The sequence below is a fragment of the Euprymna scolopes genome, chromosome 17 (genome assembly GCF_053919585.1).
Source record: "Euprymna scolopes isolate OS-2025 chromosome 17, ASM5391958v1, whole genome shotgun sequence".
NCBI lineage: Eukaryota > Metazoa > Mollusca > Cephalopoda > Sepiida > Sepiolidae > Euprymna > Euprymna scolopes.
The window spans coordinates 86,216,933-86,240,195 of record NC_136498.1 but is presented as its reverse complement, the minus strand read 5'-3'; the positions used below and the strand labels follow the sequence as shown (position 1 = coordinate 86,240,195).

The 23,263-nt window shown below is 30.3% G+C and overlaps 1 protein-coding gene and 1 pseudogene across 1 annotated transcript in view; both read right to left on the bottom strand.

The window, feature by feature from the left end:
- Positions 1–23,263, bottom strand: part of LOC145296840 (polypeptide N-acetylgalactosaminyltransferase-like) — a 1,498,391-nt gene that overhangs the window by 947,496 nt on the left and 527,632 nt on the right. The window contains exon 4 of the mRNA XM_080142960.1: positions 6,506–6,573. Coding sequence (XP_079999086.1) covers positions 6,506–6,573 — 68 coding nt within the window. The remainder of the gene's footprint in view (positions 1–6,505; positions 6,574–23,263) is intronic.
- Positions 22,924–23,131, bottom strand: LOC145297157 (U2 spliceosomal RNA; annotated as a pseudogene).

The window sequence follows — 23,263 nt, the reverse complement described above, 5'->3', positions numbered from 1 at the left end:
TTGCTTAAAGACCATAAGATAAATTTTGAAAATAAACCTACAACTAGGTTAATTAATCCTACGAAACCTGAAATTGGTAAATTAAGTAAAAGTATACTAGAAAGAGTTAACTATCAAATTAAATCAACATATAAACTAAATCTATGGATTAATACAGCGGATACCATTAAATGGTTTTCCAATATACAAAATAACAAGAATTGTACTTTCTTACAATTCGACATTGTGAATTACTATCCCTCCATATCTAAGGAACTATTCGAAGAGGTGATGGAGTTTGCTAAACTCCTGTCTGATATAAAAGACACTAAAATTGAAATTATACGGACATGTAGAAATACTACATTGATTAGTGGAAATGATCAGTGGTTGAAAAAAGACCAAAATGACCTGTTTGACATTTCTATGGGGTCTTTGGATTCTGCTGAAATGACAGATTTAGTAGGTCTATTCATACTATACAACTTAACCAAAGACATTAATGTCATGGATATAGGCTTGTATCGTGATGATGGACTGATGATCATTAAGGAATCCAACGGCCCTAAATGTGAAAGAACCAAAAAGATTATCTTAAATGAATTCCGTAGAATTAAGTTAAAAGTGGATATTATATCAAATGTTAAAACTGTAAATTTTTTGGATGTGAACTTTGATTTAAGGAAAGGCATCTACCAACCATATAGGAAGGAAAACTCAAACCCAATTTATGTACACCCCTATCAAATCACCCAAAATCTATCATTAGGCATATCCCCAAATCCATTAGTAAAAGAATCAGTGACATTTCTTCCAATCTTGAAACAGCTAATAAACATAAATATTTCTATAACAGGGCCCTTAAGGATAGTGGATACAAAAACACGCAAATTGAGTTCATAGAACCAACACACCCAAACACAAATACAAATAGAAACCGTAAGAGAAAATCCTGTGGTACAATTCCCCTTTTAATCTGAAACTTAAAAAAAACCTAGGAATGAAATTCTTAAACTTAATTAAAAAGCACTTCCCTATTAGTAACATACTACATAAAATTTTCTATAAAAATACAATAAAACTTAGTTATAGCTGTAATGAAAACCTTGAAAAAATAATTAAAAAACATTATAACAAAATATTAAACAAAAATAGCACACCCATTGCCACCGAAGAGTGTAACTGTAGAATTAAATCAAAATGCCCTCTTAAAGGAAATTGTCAAATTACTTCTGTAGTGTACCAAGCAACTATTACTACTAAGGAAAATCCTAACGAAAAAAAATATTACATAGGAATGACAAATAACAAATTTAAAGAAAGATTTACCGGTCACAAGTGCTCTTTTGAAAATAATGAGTACAAAAATAGAACTTCCTTGTCTGAATATTACAATGAACTAGTAGAGCAAGGTTACTCCCCAATAGTAAATTGGAAAATTTTAAAGAAAGCTAAAACCTGTTCATCTTTAAACTCACCTTGCTACCTATGTCTTTATGAGAAATTGTTTATACTTACGCTTAGAGAAAGAGATAAATTATTAAATAAGAAGCACGAAAATTCAATTAATTGCAAACATTATAAAAGCCATCTTTTAAGTAATTTAGTTTAGATATAGATTTAAATAAATTTAAAATTGTCACTGATTTCTATAATTTATTAAAATACTATTAATATACTTTCTCCTCGCCTGATTTCATTCTTAACTTCCCCTATCTTATATACCTGTGTGTCTATGTGGATATGTAAGTGTCTATGTGTTTATTTTATGACCGTGTGTACTTATGTTTATATATATCTATGTTATTTTGTATACCCTCCTTTGTTGTGTACTCCCCTAATAATGTTTATTCAATCCATTTGTATGCTTTTATGTGTGTATGCATCTATCTGTACTTTTGTCAAATAATTCTTATTCGTATGTATTTTTATATATATGGTTTATGTGAATTATACATATTTATGTGTGCGTATATATATGTGTGTGTGCGTTGTTGTATATTAGTATATGACTGTGGGCATATATTTGTGTATTTTTTTGTATGTATGTGTATACATAAAATTATATATATATATATATATATATATATGTATATATGTATGTCTGTTGGTTCTCTGTGGGTATATACATATGTATTTTATTATTTTTAATTTTGTTACTATCTACCTGTGTGTTGTTACTTTTGAGTATTTTGTTGATTTAATTACTTCTTTTGCCTGAATATATTTATATATTTTTATGTAAGTGTACTTGCATCTATGTTTTAGTAATACTGTCTTGAATGTGTTAATTTGTGATTTAATATCACTTTATATTTATACTTAACTAGCTTAAACTTTCAACTTAATAGTATAGAGTTACACCTTTATTTATATGCATGTATATATATATATATATATATGTATGTATATATATATATGTATTGTATTCTTTTTATATACATAAATATTAGTAGATTATTCTTTATAATTATTAGTCCTATTTACTTTCTTCAATCCCCTCTTATGGCTAAATATGTTATATTAAAAAGATAATAACTATTAATTTTATTCTGTTTTATTATTATTATTATCATTATTATTATTATTATTATTATTATTATTATTATTATTAATATTACTATTATTTTTATTATTACTATTATTATTATTATTATTATTAATACTTTTAATATTGTTTTATCATTATTTTTTTATATATTTATTTAATAAAAACGCGAAAACTTTAAACTTATATCATTTAGTATAAAGGGCTTAATTAATTGTAGACGTATGTTTGAACTGCGTTGATATTACTCGTGGACGTATGTGAGATGATAAATATGTTGGTTGGTTACATTCGCTGTCACTTTTGACATGTACACTTCTAACGCTAAGATTGTATTTTCTGTTTGTGTTGTAATAACGTGTCTCGTTACTGAAATGTATAATTGTTCATAAATTGGTTGACACGCAGATCTTTTTCTTTTTCTATATCCTATCAACATTTTAAGCTTCCCCTCCTATTAATTCTTACTTTCTCTCTTTCTCTCTTTAACTATATTTCATCATTCTTTCTTTTCTCTTCTAGCCCTCGTTTTCTTTATAATAACCCTTTATATCTTTTTTTCTTTTTCTTCTCCATATTATATTTTTTCTCTATTTTCTTTCTCTATTTATTTTCTTTCTCTATTTCTTTTTTTCTCCTCTTAATCATTCTCTCTCCATTATAATTTTTTAAATTTTATTTAGATTGCCCCTCCCTCTTTACATCTTATAATAAAAGTTCTGTGTTTTAAGGCTTTTTAACTCCAACTTTTAAAGAGTTCCTACCTAAAATAAAAATCCATTATTCATTGAACATTTGAATAGTCAAGTCGCTGCCTGATGATATCTGTTGTTTGATTGAAACAAGTGGCTGTTTGTAGCAGCGGGATGTGAGCATGTTTATATAACACGGCGTTAGTGCTTATTAAAAGCGGAGATAGTAGGGAAGAAGGAAAGCAAAGAGTATTTAAATGCGGAAGAAAGAGAAATAAGAGAAATAGAAAACAAGGAGAGATTGGAGAAATTGTGGACAGGAAGAATAAAAAAGCGGTACCGGTTGAAAAAGTCACAGAGAGAAAATATTTAAATATGTGTATATAGCAATATATATATATATATATATATATATATATATATATATATATGTGTGTGTGTGTTGTGTGTGTGTGTGTGAGGAAGTGTATATGTCTTCATATATATGTATATAAGATTTAAAAAGTAATATTAATATCGTAATTTTTACTCTATCATAATATTAACGAAAAAGACGGGTTCACATCCTATAAATATAATAAAAATTAAAAAAAAAAAGAAACAATAAAAAAAAGAAATTGATTTCATGGTTACAATTTGTTAATTAGAGTTATTGGCAGGCGAAATGTCTGCTTTTCTTCGAGAAGATAACCGGAGATTTCTGTATCAGCCTCTTTACCCTTCTTTATTTTTTCTGTGTCTTTTTGAGTTTTTTCCCCTTTTCTTCTCTTTGTTCACCTGCCTACGATTTCTCCATCTCTTCTTTTCTCCCTGCTTTCTTTTCCTGCTTTTTTATTCCTTTCTCTCCCATCTCTTAATCATCCCCCTTTCCTTTTTTCCCCTATCATTTTCTCTCATACTTTTTACATAAATACAACAACCGTGGTAAATTTGTTGCATTTCCCAAATCAAACGTCAGACCTGACTCGCGCTTCTCGTTTGATAAAACCCTTTCAGTTTTAAATAAATTTATAATGAGATACACTAAATTTTTGTCATATTTTAAACAAGAAAACTTTATGTATGCTCTGCTATACATGTAGCTCTCAGAAATTGTACTATCCTTTACGGATTAATATTATGCACCTCCTTTTCCCCTACAATTACACCCAGTGAGTGACGTCATCAAATTCGACCGTTCTGGATCTCAGTTGGTCACTCAGTATCTGGTGTTTAATCTGGCAAAGGCCTTGAGTGTTGAAAAGTCCTGTCCGACGAATCACTTGATGCCACATGTTGTTAAAAGATTGAAAGGATAAATCGTCTTACGTGTCACCAAAATCTGTATGACTGGGAAGTAAACCAAAAGAAGAAAGAATAACACTCCGACAACTTGAATAAAGTAACAGTAATTATTCATAGAAAGACTTTACAACTTCCAATACACGTCCATTATGGGGGTTGCTTTTTTAGTCGCCAATATTTGTAAAAAGAGATTAAATTTTCAGACAATGAATGCATCATAACAACGCAATTTGCAATCACCTTTGATCAACTTGGGCGGAATAACAAATAGGAGGTGTTACTTTAGGAACGCGCCTCTTCTATTGTCTTTTTGAAGAAATTTATATATATGGTATAAATTTTGGCAAATTTTAAATGTTTTAAATGTTTTAAAGAAGGGTTAGCTCCCTTAGCTTCGAAAGGCACTAAAAAATTTGGAATGTTTTACATTATTTTCCTTAGAAAAATTTATACATAAATTGAAAAAATATAATATATTTGAAGTCTTAGGAGACATAAGAATACACTAATAGATTTTATGGGATTCTCTAACCTTTCTTTCTATAGGGAGCACGCACATACATCGATTTATATATAGGAAGAAGATATAGAATTTGTACATAGATTTAGAAATATAAAGATGATTTAACTAAAGGAAAAATCCAGATTTTCCCTGATACATACAATTAATATGACATAAATGTGGATGTACCCTAGGGGTTGATCATTGATCCTTTATAATTTCTGATTTTCAAAAACGATCTCCGTAATGCAATTGTGTTGAGATGAGTATATTTGCTGACGATACCACACTCTATTCTCAATATGCACTTATCTAAGACGATGATAGAATTTCGAAAACAAAAAAATTCAGTCTGTAATTGAATGGTGATAACATTTAATCCTACTAAAACAAGGCCCCCTTCCATTATAATCACTTTTTTTAACCATCAATTGTTAGGGTTGATAGCACCCTACTCTAGAGTACAACATCAGCCTAACACTCACATAAACTGGAACATAAACTGGAACAAATACGTGAAAAATACTGCCAAAAACGCTGCAATGAAAAGTGGGCTGCCTCTACCAGAAAACTTATCACGTCTCACAGTATTCTGTATCTCTGGAAAGCCACCATTTGGCCATGCATGAACTACTAGTGTTACATCGCGGATAGTACACCAGTAACTAGTCATATTTTCTTAGACTGGGTTAAAAAAAATTAGTCTCTAATCTAGTAGATTTCAGTGTCTACCAAGCGTCAGCCCTCATGCCATCGCCGCAATGTCCTTGCTTTACAAGTATTGAAATTGAATGTGGTCTGATAAAGTTGCTGCTATGGTGCCTCTTTGATATAAATACTGCCGACTAACCGTACAATTTGCTAAATCTAACCCTTCACTATTTTAGATATTTATGTATATAAAGAGAATATATAATATCTCATATAATAAATAAACCCCTCATTCCATACTCATTTCCGTTTGTCATGTACAACTTTTATTTCTGACATCATGTTAATTTAATTTGCATTGAAATATTTATATTATACTCTGTTTATATTCATTTTTTGCATAAATTATTATTATTGTAATGAGTGTTTATCATTCATTCAGTGTTAGTATATCACAGATATATTGAGGAATAGAGAATAGTATGCTTTCCAGCACAGATTCCAAAATGGCTATTTAATACACTGAAATAAAAAGATGTGTATACTCAATTCTGTCAAAAGAAAACATTTCCATTTTCTAATTTGAGAAGGAATATAATCCTGATTTGAAAACATAAGGCTTAGAACTTTTGCATTAAATTGAATAGTATTTATCTTTTTGATCTTTAAAGATATTTTTGTTTTAACTTAATCCTATTAGATTATTTAAAACTCTTCTTTTTTAAATTAAAAGTTCCAATAAATAGTAAGTGTTTTTCTCCTTTTCAAGTTCATTCATATAAACCAAATAAAGCTATGTTAAATTCTCAAACTTGTTCAAATAAGAAAATCTTGATAATTTATACTCACGATCTTCACTATAATCATCCACCAAGATAATCTCATGGATTAATTCCGCAGCACTTTTCCGGAATACACTGGAAAATAAAACATGAAGCATTTCTAAGCATAAAAGAAAGAATAAAATACAATGAAATATTTACTTTAAAATTGAATTTAAAGATAAAAAACATAAAAGATAAAAACATAAAGTTTTTATCCTTTATGTTTTTATCTTTTATCGATAATTTTCCCATTAATTTCTCTAAAATTCTTAATATTTTCGTTATAAGATTTAGATATTCTGCACAATGTTTTAGGATAAAAGACATTTTGAAGCAGTGTCTGTAGAATTATCGAAGGATAATCAGTTTCACAGGGATGAAAAGTTGTAAATCAGAAAATCTAATGCTAAACATTTCTAATGTACTGAATCATCCAATCATTTACTAATCCTTCCAATGATGTATGGCGTTTGACTTGCATTAAAAATGTAAAACGTTTATACTTTTATTCTTGGATTTGAGTTTGAGGTTCCAAATCATTCGGCCGTCGGTATAGTTACATCATCCATACTGACGATTTTTGGTGAACATGAAATATATACACCTATGAATATTAAAATATTTATGAATGAAAATTAATGATATATTATAATTAATCGTATTCCTGTCTGTCTGTTCACAATTTAATTAATATGTACAAAAGGTACATTGTTTTAGAAATTATTTTTATAGAGAAAACGAAATTTATACACTTTTGTTCCAGCATGATCTCTATATATACTATGTATTCAAAGGAAATTTACATCAAAGAAATAAAGTACCCATTATTTAACTGATAAGAGTATGAATACAACACATGAAATAATTTTAGTGACCAAAATAGGATGTTCATTTTTCTAATGTTTGAAACCTGGAAATATCATGAGAATAAAATGAATCGAAGTCCTTGTCGCATTTAAAAAAAAAAGTTTAATAAGTTTTCACAAAATTCCGAACAAACGACAATCGCAACAACAATGAATAAGAAAAAAAAGGACGAATAAGAATATTTGGGGTAGGGGTCATTATTAATATTCGATTCCTCCAGTGAGGCAGAAGTAAACTTTGGAAAGTAGATATTATTTTCGGCGTTTGTTGAAATTTTTGTTATCTGATTGTTCTCAATAGGTGTTTTCCCTTAATCTGATATTCCATTAATCCGAGAAACGTGTGTAAAAAGCTAATGAAATTGACCATAACTTAATAATGGATTCTAGAGAAATGGATTTTATATTTACCTAGGGTAGCCGTAATGAGAAAATATTAAATGTGTGGAATGAGAAAGAAAACAAGGATGGCACGGTTGAGAAAAATGTGTCAAATATATCAAAGGTCTCGGTCACGGCTGGCAGAGTAAGGAAAGAAAATAATCCCTAAGTATCCTACTACCACTTGTAAATATGACTTGTTTGTGTTTTATTGCTAGCATATTTTTCCAGACGGGGAAAATTGTCTCTATTTTATTAATTACTATTTTATTAATAACTATTTAATTAATTACTATTTTATTAATAACTATTTTATTAATAACTATTTTATTAATAACTATTTTATTAATAACTATTTAATTAATTACTATTTTATTAATAACTATTTTATTAATAACTATTTTATTAATAACTATTTTATTAATAACTATTTAATTAATTACTATTTTATTAATAACTATTTTATTAATAACTATTTTATTAATAACTATTTAATTAATTACTATTTTATTAATAACTATTTTATTAATAACTATTTTATTAATAACTATTTTATTAATAACTATTTAATTAATTACTATTTTATTAATAACTATTTTATTAATAACTATTTTATTAATAACTATTTTATTAATAACTAGCGAAGTTGATCGGGATTGAATGAGGATCAACACTTCACGCTCCCATACTTTTATTGGTGAAATCGGCCATTTTTTCAATCAAATCGATTGCTTGCTTTTGTTAGCCCCCTTGCGGTGATTTAGTTCACAATAGATTGTAGTCTGCATTGCACTGTAGAGAATCTACTGTTGATTTTATAAAATTATCTGTAAATAATAACTTCACTTAAAGTTTAAAATGCAAAAGTCAAGTATCACGGTTCAATTGTGCTCTAAACAGAAAAAACTAATTTCGAACGCGCCCTTGTCTTATTAAAGAACCAATTTTGATGTGTTCACAACTGACTTCTTAATAGTGTTTTAGTTTATCAAGCAAAACAACTCTGTTATTCAATAACGTTTGCCACACACACACATATATATATATATATCTATATACCTATAATTCCGTATTCCTTTGGTGTTTAGTGATATTCATATTAAAAACCCTATTTTTCTATTTATTTAAAAAGAAAATACAATTTTCTTATATATGAGTTATCGAATTGCATTCATTAGCAAAAGATCTAACTAATTTGCATATTCTTTTAAACATTCATTTTTAATTAATTCCCTATTAGTTTTTTCAGTTTTCTTATAGGGTGATCACCTTTAGTTAACTATTACGGGTAATTATATTCATGCAGATATTCTACATGATTTATACTTGCGAAATATTTGCGTAAAAACCTTACAATGAACACAAAATCGTTTCCATATATATTTACGTATACGTATATATTTTTGTTTCATCTATCTGTCTATCTATCTATATATCTATAAAAGTGAACGTGTCTGTCTGTCTGTCTGTCTGTCTGTCTGTCTGTGTACATTTCCCTACGCAATAACTCTGTCAATTTTTAGTCTATAGACTCGAAATTTGAAATACCGGGTACTGAGATTTGGGAAAATCGATGTGACGGGTGTCAGCCAGAAATTTGGCTGTTAAATGGTCGAATTTCAACGATTTGACCTTTAAGAACGCTACCAAACTCCTCCGAGAATTTTGGGTCTAGACACTTGAAATTTTAGATATAGGTTCCTTGAACCTGGATCTAATTTAATAAAGTGATTTGAGCCCGAAACTATAAATTTTAAGGGGTCATAATAGGGGTCAAAAAAAAAATATTACTCTTTTTTTTTTTTTTAACTCAGCATACACCTCCAAACACCCGGGCAACGCCGGGCTGAAATGCTAGTATATATATAATTTAGGAATTTAAATTTTATAATTTAAAAAAGTAAAATATCAAATATAGAATATTTATAGTATGCAAAACAAAGAATACAGTTTAATAAGTATATTTCCTTTAACCCATATATATATATATATATATATATATATTTATATATATATACACACACACATATATATATATATATATATATATATATATATATATATATATATATATACAAACAAACTCTGTGTATAGCTTTAATGCAGGTAAATATTTTTTAATTTTGAAATTGCTATGAAACGCAGAGAAGTCAAATTTGGTACATTGTAAGAGCATCATAACAAGGTGCCTTATTTGTCTGATTTTTGTGGAATTTAAACAAATATTTTGAAAATTATGCTAATTTTTCTATTTTCGGGTAATTTTAAGTGTGTATCACTTTATTGCTTTAATTTTAAGTGTGTATTACTTTATTGCTTTAATTTTAAGTGTGTATCACTTTATTGCTTTAATTTTAAGTGTGTATCACTTTATTGGTTTAATTTTAAGTGTGTATCACTTTATTTCTTTAATTTTAAGTGTGTATCACTTTATTGCTTTAATTTTAAGTGTGTATCACTTTATTGCTTTAATTTTAAGTGTGTATCACTTTATTGCTTTAATTTTAAGTGTGTATCACTTTATTGCTTTAATTTTAAGTGTGTATCACTTTATTGCTTTAATTTTAAGTGTGTATCACTTTATTGCTTTAATTTTAAGTGTGTATCACTTTATTGCTTTAATTTTAAGTGTGTATCACTTTATTGCTTTAATTTTAAGTGTGTATCACTTTATTGCTTTAATTTTAAGTGTGTATTACTTTATTGCTTTAATTTTAAGTGTGTATCACTTTATTGCTTTAATTTTAAGTGTGTATTACTTTATTGCTTTAATTTTAAGTGTGTATTACTTTATTGCTTTAATTTTAAGTGTGTATTACTTTATTGCTTTAATTTTAAGTGTGTATTACTTTATTGCTTTAATTTAAAGTGTGTATCACTTTATTGCTTTAATTTTAAGTGTGTATCACTTTATTGCTTTAATTTTAAGTGTGTATCACTTTATTGCTTTAATTTAAAGTGGGTATTACTTTATTGCTTTAATTTTAAGTGTGTATTACTTTATTGCTTTAATTTTAAGTGTGTATTACTTTATTGCTTTAATTTTAAGTGTGTATTACTTTATTGCTTTAATTTTAAGTGTGTATCACTTTATTGCTTTAATTTTAAGTGTGTATTACTTTATTGCTTTAATTTTAAGTGTGTATTACTTTATTGCTTTAATTTAAAGTGGGTATTACTTTATTGCTTTAATTTTAAGTGTGTATTATTTATTGCTTTAATTTTAAGTGTGTATTACTTTATTGCTTTAATTTAAAGTGTGTATTACTTTATTGCTTTAATTTTAAGTGTGTATCACTTTATTGCTTTAATTTTAAGTGTGTATTACTTTATTGCTTTAATTTAAAGTGGGTATTACTTTATTGCTTTAATTTTTAGTGTGTATCACTTTATTGCTTTAATTTTAAGTGTGTATCACTTTATTGCTTTAATTTTAAGTGTGTATCACTTTATTGCTTTAATTTAAAGTGGGTATTACTTTATTGCTTTAATTTTAAGTGTGTATTACTTTATTGCTTTAATTTTAAGTGTGTATTACTTTATTGCTTTAATTTAAAGTGGGTATTACTTTATTGCTTTAATTTTAAGTGTGTATTACTTTATTGCTTTAATTTTAAGTGTGTATTACTTTATTGCTGTAATTTTAAGTGTGTATTACTTTATTGCTTTAATTTTAAGTGTGTATTACTTTATTGCTTTAATTTTAAGTGTGTATTACTTTATTGCTTTAATTTTAAGTGTGTATTACTTTATTGCTTTAATTTTAAGTGTGTATCACTTTATTGCTTTAATTTTAAGTGTGTATTACTTTATTGCTTTAATTTTAAGTGTGTATTACTTTATTGCTTTAATTTTAAGTGTGTATTACTTTATTGCTTTAATTTTAAGTGTGTATTACTTTATTGCTTTAATTTAAAGTGGGTATTACTTTATTGCTTTAATTTTAAGTGTGTATCACTTTATTGCTTTAATTTTAAGTGTGTATCACTTTATTGCTTTAATTTTAAGTGTGTATCACTTTATTGCTTTAATTTAAAGTGGGTATTACTTTATTGCTTTAATTTTAAGTGTGTATCACTTTATTGCTTTAATTTTAAGTGTGTATTACTTTATTGCTTTAATTTAAAGTGGGTATTACTTTATTGCTTTAATTTTAAGTGTGTATCACTTTATTGCTTTAATTTTAAGTGTGTATCACTTTATTGCTTTAATTTTAAGTGTGTATCACTTTATTGCTTTAATTTTAAGTGTGTATCACTTTATTGCTTTAATTTTAAGTGTGTATCACTTTATTGCTTTAATTTTAAGTGTGTATCACTTTATTGCTTTAATTTTAAGTGTGTATCACTTTATTGCTTTAATTTAAAGTCTGTATTACTTTATTGCTTTAATTTTAAGTGTGTATCACTTTATTGCTTTAATTTTAAGTGTGTATTACTTTATTGCTTTAATTTAAAGTGTGTATTACTTTATTGCTTTAATTTAAAGTGGGTATTACTTTATTGCTTTAATTTAAAGTCTGTATTACTTTATTGCTTTAATTTAAAGTGGGTATTACTTTATTGCTTTAATTTAAAGTGTGTATTACTTTATTGCTTTAATTTAAAGTCTGTATTACTTTATTGCTTTAATTTAAAGTGGGTATTACTTTATTGCTTTAATTTTAAGTGTGTATTACTTTATTGCTTTAATTTTAAGTGTGTATTACTTTATTGCTTTAATTTTAAGTGTGTATTACTTTATTGCTTTAATTTAAAGTCTGTATTACTTTATTGCTTTAATTTAAAGTGGGTATTACTTTATTGCTTTAATTTTAAGTGTGTATTACTTTATTGCTTTAATTTAAAGTCTGTATTACTTTATTGCTTTAATTTTAAGTGTGTATCACTTTATTGCTTTAATTTTAAGTGTGTATTACTTTATTGCTTTAATTTAAAGTGTGTATTACTTTATTGCTTTAATTTAAAGTGGGTATTACTTTATTGCTTTAATTTAAAGTCTGTATTACTTTATTGCTTTAATTTAAAGTGGGTATTACTTTATTGCTTTAATTTAAAGTGTGTATTACTTTATTGCTTTAATTTAAAGTCTGTATAACTTTATTGCTTTAATTTAAAGTGGGTATTACTTTATTGCTTTAATTTTAAGTGTGTATTACTTTATTGCTTTAATTTTAAGTGTGTATTACTTTATTGCTTTAATTTTAAGTGTGTATAACTTTATTGCTTTAATTTTAAGTGTGTATTACTTTATTGCTTTAATTTAAAGTGTGTATCACTTTATTGCTTTAATTTTAAGTGTGTATTACTTTATTGCTTTAATTTAAAGTGTGTATTACTTTATTGCTTTAATTTAAAGTGTGTATTACTTTATTGCTTTAATTTTAAGTGTGTATTACTTTATTGCTTTAATTTTAAGTGTGTATTACTTTATTGCTTTAATTTAAAGTCTGTATTACTTTATTGCTTTAATTTAAAGTGTGTATTACTTTATTGCTTTAATTTAAAGTGGGTATTACTTTATTGCTTTAATTTTAAGTGTGTATTACTTTATTGCTTTAATTTAAAGTCTGTATTACTTTATTGCTTTAATTTAAAGTGGGTATTACTTTATTGCTTTAATTTTAAGTGTGTATTACTTTATTGCTTTAATTTAAAGTCTGTATTACTTTATTGCTTTAATTTAAAGTGGGTATTACTTTATTGCTTTAATTTTAATTGTGTATTACTTTATTGCTTTAATTTTAAGTGTGTATTACTTTATTGCTTTAATTTAAAGTCTGTATTACTTTATTGCTTTAATTTTAAGTGTGTATTACTTTATTGCTTTAATTTTAAGTGTGTATTACTTTATTGCTTTAATTTAAAGTGTGCATTACTTTATTGCTTTAATTTAAAGTGGGTATTACTTTATTGCTTTAATTTAAAGTGTGTATTACTTTATTGCTTTAATTTTAAGTGTGTATTACTTTATTGCCTTAATTTAAAGTCTGTATTACTTTATTGCTTTAATTTAAAGTCTGTATTACTTTATTGCTTTAATTTAAAGTCTGTATTACTTTATTGCTTTAATTTAAAGTCTGTATTACTTTATTGCTTTAATTTAAAGTCTGTATTACTTTATTGCCTTTATTTAAAGTGTGTATTACTTTATTGCTTTAATTTAAAGTGGGTATTACTTTATTGCTTTAATTTTAAGTGTGTATTACTTTATTGCTTTAATTTTAATTCTGTATTACTTTATTGCTTTAATTTAAAGTGGGTATTACTTTATTGCTTTAATTTTAAGTGTGTATTACTTTATTGCTTTAATTTAAAGTCTGTATTACTTTATTGCTTTAATTTAAAGAGGGTATTACTTTATTGCTTTAATTTTTAGTGTGTATCACTTTATTGCTTTAATTTTAAGTGTGTATTACTTTATTGCTTTAATTTAAAGTGGGTATTACTTTATTGCTTTAATTTTAAGTGTGTATCACTTTATTGCTTTAATTTTAAGTGTGTATCACTTTATTGCTTTAATTTTAAGTGTGTATTACTTTATTGCTTTAATTTTAAGTGTGTATTACTTTATTGCTTTAATTTTAAGTGTGTATCACTTTATTGCTTTAATTTTAAGTGTGTATTACTTTATTGCTTTAATTTTAAGTGTGTATTACTTTATTGCTTTAATTTAAAGTGTGTATCACTTTATTGCTTTAATTTTAAGTGTGTATCACTTTATTGCTTTAATTTTAAGTGTGTATTACTTTATTGCTTTAATTTTAAGTGTGTATCACTTTATTGCTTTAATTTTTAGTGTGTATTACTTTATTGCTTTAATTTTAAGTGTGTATTACTTTATTGCTTTAATTTTAAGTGTGTATCACTTTATTGCTTTAATTTTAAGTGTGTATTACTTTATTGCTTTAATTTTAAGTGTGTATTACTTTATTGCTTTAATTTTAAGTGTGTATCACTTTATTGCTTTAATTTTAAGTGTGTATTACTTTATTGCTTTAATTTTAAGTGTGTATCACTTTATTGCTTTAATTTTAAGTGTGTATCACTTTATTGCTTTAATTTTAAGTGTGTATTACTTTATTGCTTTAATTTTAAGTGTGTATCACTTTATTGCTTTAATTTTAAGTGTGTATCACTTTATTGCTTTAATTTTAAGTGTGTATTACTTTATTGCTTTAATTTTAAGTGTGTATCACTTTATTGCTTTAATTTTAAGTGTGTATCACTTTATTGCTTTAATTTTAAGTGTGTATCACTTTATTGCTTTAATTTTAAGTGTGTATCACTTTATTGCTTTAATTTTAAGTGTGTATCACTTTATTGCTTTAATTTTAAGTGTGTATCACTTTATTGCTTTAATTTTAAGTGTGTATCACTTTATTGCTTTAATTTTAAGTGTGTATTACTTTATTGCTTTAATTTTAAGTGTGTATTACTTTATTGCTTTAATTTTAAGTGTGTATCACTTTATTGCTTTAATTTTAAGTGTGTATTACTTTATTGCTTTAATTTTAAGTGTGTATTACTTTATTGCTTTAATTTTAAGTGTGTATCACTTTATTGCTTTAATTTTAAGTGTGTATCACTTTATTGCTTTAATTTTAAGTGTGTATCACTTTATTGCTTTAATTTTAAGTGTGTTTCACTTTATTGCTTTAATTTTAAGTGTGTATCACTTTATTGCTTTAATTTTAAGTGTGTATCACTTTATTGCTTTAATTTTAAGTGTGTATCACTTTATTGCTTTAATTTTAAGTGTGTATTACTTTATTGCTTTAATTTTAAGTGTGTATTACTTTATTGCTTTAATTTTAAGTGTGTATCACTTTATTGCTTTAATTTTAAGTGTGTATTACTTTATTGCTTTAATTTTAAGTGTGTATTACTTTATTGCTTTAATTTTAAGTGTGTATCACTTTATTGCTTTAATTTTAAGTGTGTATCACTTTATTGCTTTAATTTTAAGTGTGTATCACTTTATTGCTTTAATTTTAAGTGTGTATTACTTTATTGCTTTAATTTTAAGTGTGTATTACTTTATTGCTTTAATTTTAAGTGTGTATTACTTTATTGCTTTAATTTTAAGTGTGTATTACTTTATTGCTTTAATTTTAAGTGAACATTGACTTCATTCGTTGAAAATACACACATCAAACCAAGAAAGGACAAGCTACAAGAAAGTCAATTACTGCTAGTGATTTTAGAAAAATTCGCAGTCTACTTATAAAGAAGCCAGACAGCAACAGTGCTACTGTATTTGACAAGGATGGAATACCTTCCTTGTGCAGAAATGCTGCAATGTCTTAAACGAAAGTGCGATAAGCATTAATCCCATAGCAAGACGTATTTTAAATCAAACTCGCAAGGAAAAACGTTTTGCTTAGACTCAGAAATACATGCAAATCAGCTTTGGAAATGTTCTTTTTTACCGATGAGACCAGAGCAACCCTTGATGGACCAGATCGGTGGGCCAAAGTTTTGAGTCCTCTTGGATTCCCTAACCCTCATCAATTCCGTCGTTAACAAAGAGGTGGAGGCGTCATGTTTTGGACTGGAATAATCTGCGATGAACTAATTGGACCATTTCGAGTGCTAGAAGGTGTCAAACTGACAAGCCAGTCTTATATTTTATTTTTTAATGAGCATTTGTCACCATGGCTTGATGACCTTCCATTGGTGCATCATCACAAATTGATTTTATGCATGACAATAACCCTTCCCATTCAGCCAAGGCTCCGACATCCTATCTTTTTTTTTTTTTTTTTTTACATAAACGTCACCACTTATCAAGGCCGATCGGCCACTCAAGGATGAGGGTTAAAGAGTGTAGAGTAGTCAAAAGGACAATATAGTAATCGATAGTAATGGAAGTTCAGTAAATTTGTTAACTTAAGTGGAACGGCTCATTAGAATTTGTTCACGTTGGACTTGAAGACAACCATATTATAGAAAGCTGGAAAGCAGGAAAACGGAAGACAATTCCACAGGCGTGCAGTTCTAAGAAAGAAGCTTTGATCATGGAATCTATGTTTAGGTTTAGGTACAGATAAAGACTGGGGAAAATTATTGATAATGTTTTTAGCTAGTCTAGTGTTTCTTGTGAAAGTTTGGCGAGGGAGGACCAAAGATTGAAGCTCAGTTGAACACTTTCCATGAAAATAACGATAAAGCAGAGACAAACTCGCAACATCTCTTCTGTGAGACAGAGGTTGCAGCGAAGAGAAAAGGACATCTCCCACCAGGCCATGAAGTCTATTTTGAACCCTATCAAGGCAGGACAAGTCTTTTCTAGCAGCTCCTGCCCATATGTGGCAACAGTACTCCATCCTTGGACGTACCTGGCTCTTATATAGATAGAGAATTGCATCAGCAGTGAGATATCTACTGGATCGATAGAAGGATCCCACCATTTTTCCAGCGGCCTTGGCAACAGATTTTATGTACGTATTCCATTTAAGATCAGGAGTAAAGGTCAAGCCCAGAAGCCTGTCAAAACTTGAGGCCTCCCCAAGACGAGAGCCATTCATTTTAATTGATGCCAGATGGGGATCAGAACGTTGATGATGTAAAGATAGAAGCTTGGTTTTAGATGCATTAAAAGTAACCAGCCACACCTTTCCCCATTGTACAACGTGATCAAGATCAGAGGAGAGAGAATCGGAGAGAACTTGGTCGTTTACTGTCTTAGATGTGCTACCATAGATGGTAGTGTCGTCAGCAAAAATGTCTACGAATGATGTAAGGATGTGATTTGGAAGATCATTAATGTAGATCAGGAAAAGAGTTGGGCTCAGGATGGACCCCTGAGGGACTCCAGCATTTATACTGTGAGCTTCTGATTTTCGCCTATCAACTACTACTCTTATGAACCTATCAGAGAGAAATGATTTAATAATTGAGAAGACATTTCCAGCAATACCATAGCTGGAGATCTTGTGAAGTTGACCTTTATGCCATACCCTATCAAAGGCCTTTGATATGTCAAGAGCAATTGCCCTAGAAAAGTTGCCTCTGTGGAGATATTCGCTAATCCTATGAGATATAACTGTAAGCACATCTGCTGTAGATCTAGCAGAACGGAAACCATATTGAGTGTCACTAAGAAGGTTATTTTTGCTGAGATGGTTGATTACTTCTCTATTTAACACAGATTCCAGCAACTTACTCATGACGCACAGGAGACTTATTGGCCTGTACTGAGAGGGGGCTGAACGATCACCTGAATTCTTAAATACAGGGCATACTGATGAGATTTTCCAGGGTGATGGGAAGCAATTCTCCTTAAGACAACGCTTAAACAGTTTTGTATGTATGGGTGCTAGTTCTGGTTGAAGTTTTTTGAGTACTATAATTGGAATATCGTCAGGGCCGGTTGCTTTACTGGAATCAAGGTTTTTGATTAGCTTGGCAACATCACATACAGATATTTGTATATCACATAGTGTGTTTTCTGATACAGGAGGAAATATTGGGGGTTGGCGGCCTTGGTCGCAAAGGGTAGAATTGGCTGCAAAGTTCTTGGCAAAGAGTTTGGCTTTGTCTGCTGCTGACGAGATTAACTCAGGTCCATTGATGATAGTTGGGATGGAGCACACGCTTCTGTTCAAGATTCTGTTTGTTATTTGCCAAAACTGGTGGGAACCAAGTCGCTGCTCAGCTACTTTGGACTTGATGGACTGAGCATATAACTCTCTTGCGTTCTTTATTACTTTCTTACAATGGTTACTGGCAGTCCTGAAAGCGGCTTTAGTTTCCATACATCTATTACGTTGGAAGCAGTGGAAAAAGTGATTTCTGTGCGCAATAGCAGCAGCACATTCTGGAGAAAACCATGGCTGGCTGTTAGGTTTTTGCTGGAACTTTTTCGAGGGTATGAAATTGTCTATGCCTACAATTAACCATTCTGTCAGGTCTGATACTATAGGCAACACATCCTTTTTAAACATGGAACGCAGAGGAAGATCCGATATAAATGTACGGAAACTATCCCAGTCAGCCATAGTGTATCGATATACTGTACGATGGAGAGGTACGTTTGAGGACTTATTACATTTCATTTTTATCTTAATTGATACAACTGAGTGATCGGAAGATCCAAGAGGAGACAGAACAGAAACTGAACATACATGTGAGAAAAAGGTCTAGGAGACTTGCATACTGGTCGTCATTGTCGGGCACACGGGTGGGTTCGTGAACAATCTGAGTGGGGTCATAAGGAATGGAGAAATCATGACAAAATCTCCCCTCATCATCGGTCTTGTTTGAGTGGGTCAACCATTCCACATTGTGAACATTGAAGTCTCCACATACGTGAATGTTAGCTGAAGGATATGCTAATAGAACTTGGTCAATTTTCTCAGATATGCTTTTAAAGATAGTAACTCCGCTGTTATGGGGGCGATAGAGAGTAAATATAAATGCCGCAGTGTGAGCTAGTGCTACTCGGAAGCACATATAGGGTAAGTTAGGATCTTCTCTGAAGATGTCCCTACCACATGGAAAGCCATCTTTGATATAGGCACATATTCCATGCCCATGGCGATCTTGGGGGTCAGTTTTGGAAGTTAGGTTGGAGTATCCTTTAATTACGAACTCATTTAGGGAAGTAGTCTGTCCAATTTCAGTTTCACTTAAAAAGAAAAGGTCTGGTTTAGTCACCTGTAATTGGGCTTCAACCTCTGGAAGGTCAGAACGTAGACCCCTGATGTTGGAGAAGGAGACATGGTAGTGGGGATCTACGTTGGAAGTTTCAGATCCGGGTTTAATCGTGTATTTTTTATTGAAACTTGTCATGATGGAATTTTGGAGTTTGTGGACTAGGTCATCAGATTTGCTTAGAGCAAGACAGAGAGGGGAAACAAAGAGAGAAAAGTAACGAAGAATTTTTTTTGTAGCACATGATAAGATAAAGCCGTAACAATTACCCACTAGTATGGCATCGAGAGGCCCCACCAGAGACTACTGCATGGTCTAGAATCCATTCACCAAATGGCAATACAGCAGCCCCAGTACTTTGCATCTGCTGATAGGACAGCCTCCTTAGTGGTTAATCCAAGGTTCGGGTCCCTGACTATCAGGCGGATAACGTCAGCCCAGATAAAACGTTTACCTCCAGCACCCTTACTAGTGACATGGCTACAAGGATAGACATAGAACAGAAAATTTCCGCCATCTTTGCCGACTGTTCACGCAAAATACTGCCAACCTAGAATACAGCTTTTTCTTCTCCCTTTGTCAGAAAGATCACTCATTAAAAAAATGAGGACTGAGTGACAAATAAAGAGAAGCGAGAGTAACTACAGCTGCCGACAACGCTTCCACAAAACGTTCTCTACTCTCCTTTAAAAAAAAAAATCTATTAAGTATTGTACTTAATAAAAGTCCAACTGGCATGTTTTTTAAAGGGAACGTATGGTGATAGTTTCACCTCTCACGAATTAACAATGAATACAATTTCCTAATCCGTTCATGCAATCAACATGGTAGATATAATAAACATTTATGACGAGAAAACGCTATCATTAAATAAAACAATCAGGAGATAAAAATATAAATTAAGTACTGAAATAGAATGTAGTTATTAATATTAGAAATTAAACAAACAATTAAAATACACATATCTCGAACACGCATTCGTCTTCAGAGTGCAAACTGATTTGAAAAGACTTAGTTTTAATATCAGCGTCCCAAAAAACTTTTTTTTTTTTTTTTTTTAATTAACCCTTAGGCATTATTGGAGAAAATTTGATAACATGGCCACCTTGTTCTTCAGATGTAAACTCAATTGAGCAACTCTGGTCAATAATAAAGATGAAAGTTTATGAAGAAGATGTTCAATTTTCGTTGACGGATGAACTTTGCTAAAAGATCTCGGAAGTTCCTATAGCATCACATCATCTCAAATCTGTCCATTGACATCATCAGTTGACAAGAGACAATACAAAGTGATTTTGAAGCATGGGAATTATGTTGATAAATAAATATTTCCTTAAACAAAATAATGTGAAATTCGTTCTTGTTTTTGGTTAATATTGTTACTGGATATGTTTTTTATTTCATATAAATAGAAATATGAAGTTAGAATATTGTTTTATTACCGAAAATATACATTTTTAGACACTTGCAATAAAGTGATATATACTTCAAATTACAATAAATAGAAAAATAACCATATGTTGGTTCAAATTCCACAAAAAATCAGAGAAATGGGGCACCTAGTTATGCTCTTTCAGTGTATCAAATTTCACTTCTCTGCGTTTTATAGCCATTTTAAAATTAAACAAGGCCAACAGTCATTAGTCGCGTGCTCTTGTGTAATGAATGAATGCGTGAATGTAGGATTGACATGAAATTCTTAAAGATAAAATAAAATGACCGAAAAATGGGCTGAAATGACTTAAATAAATTTTTTTTTTTACACGGTGATCACCACTTATCAAGGCCCGGAAGCCACTCAGGTGGAGTGGGGGAAATTTTTCACAGTGGATTCAGCTAGTCGGGTGTTTTTCATGAAAGATTGGCGAGGGGGGACTAGAGATTGGAGTTCAGGCGAGCACCTGTCATGGAAATAACGATAAAACAAGGATAGGCTCGCAACGTCTCTTCTGTGGGGGAGAGGTTGCAGGGTAGAGAAATAGGCATCCCCCACTAAGCCACAAAGTCTATTTTGTACTCTGTCAATGCAGGATAGGCTGTTTTTAGCAGCTCCTGCCCAGATATGGCAGCAATATTCCATCCTTGGACGTACTTGGCTTTTATATAGATAGAGAAATGCATCAGCAGTGAGATATCTTCTGGAGCGGTAGAAGGATCCCACCATCTTTCCAGCGACCTTGGCAACAGACTTGATGTACGTGTTCCATTTCAGATCAGGAGTAAAGGTCAAACTCAGAAGCTTGTTAAAACACAGGGCCTCTCCCAGATGAGAGCCATCCATCCCAATTGATGCCAGATGGGATCAGAGCGTTGATGATGTAAGGATAGGAGTTTGGTTTTAGATGCATTAAAGGTAACCAGCCACATCTTCCCCCACTGAACCACGCGCTCAAAATCAGAGGAGAGAGAATCAGAGAGAACTTTGTCATTTACAGCCTTTGATGTGTTGCCGTAGATGGTCGTGTCATCAGCATAGATGTCAACGAATGATTTAAGTATGTGTTTTGGGAGGTCATTGATGTAGATCAGGAAAAGAGTTGGGCCCAGGATTGACCCTTGAGGGGCTCCAGCATTAATACTGCAGGCCTCTGTTTTTTGTCCATCGACCACTACTCTTATGAGCCTATCGGAGAGAAATGATTTAATGATTGAGAAAACATTTCCAGTTATACTGTAGCTGGAAATCTTGTGATGTGGACCCTTATGCCATACCTTGTCGAAGGCCTTTGATATGTCAAGAGCACTTCTGCGGTAGATCTTGCAGAACGGAAACCATATTGTGTGTCACTAAGAAGGTTGTTTCTCCTGAGGTGGTTGACTATTTCTCTATTTAATATGGATTCTAGCAACTTACTCATAACACACAGGAGACTTATTCGTCTGTACTGAGAGGGAGATGACTTATCACCTGAATTCTTAAATACAGGGCAAACTGATGACGTCTTCCAGGGAGTTAAAAAGCACTTCTCCTTAAGGCAGCGCTTAAACAGTTTCGTAAGTATGGGAGCAAGTTCTGGTTGAAGCTTTTTTAACACTATAATTGGAATGCCGTCAGGGCCAGCTGCTTTACTGGAATCAACGTTCTTGATTAGCTTGGTGACCTCATGCACGGATATTTGTATGTTACCTAGTGTGTTCTGTGTTATAGGAGGAAATATGGGGAGTTGATGGCCTTCGTCGCATATGGTAGAATTAGCTGCAAAGTTCTTTGCAAATAGTTTGGCCTTGTCTGATGCTGACGAGATGACCTCTGGTCCATTGATAATCGTTGGGATAGAATGCCCACTTCTGTTCAGGATCCTATTTGTTATTTGCTAAAACTGGTGGGAACCAAGCCGCTGATCAGCTACCTTGGATTTAACAAACTGGGCATATAGCTCTCTTGCATTTTTTATTACTCTTTTACAGTGGTTGCTGGCGTTCCTGAAAACAGCTTTAGTCTCAGTGCATCTATTACGTTGGTAGTTATGGAAAAAGTGATTTCTGTGCGCGATAGTAGATGATTTTAATGAACTTAAGGATTAACTGAATGACGTTAAGAATGACTTGAATGCTTAAAAAAAACTGGAATACTTAAAAATAACTTGAATGATCTGGAGAATGACTTGAATTGCTTTGAGACTGACTGGTTGTAAAGTGGGTGATCATTGATCCCCACTTAATATCACAAAGCTACAAACATAAGTACAGCATGTAGTAAGAACAGATACTACACTTTGATCTTGGCCAAAAGGCCAAGAAAAGGGTATTTATTTGCTCCCCCACCGAGCAAATTAGGCACCAGGCCGATTTTTAATGTGAGGAGTGAAGGGGAAATGGGGACCAGCTCCCCGGGGAGTAGGGGAGCTTGATAGTGATGATTGGTATGAAGGGTTGCCC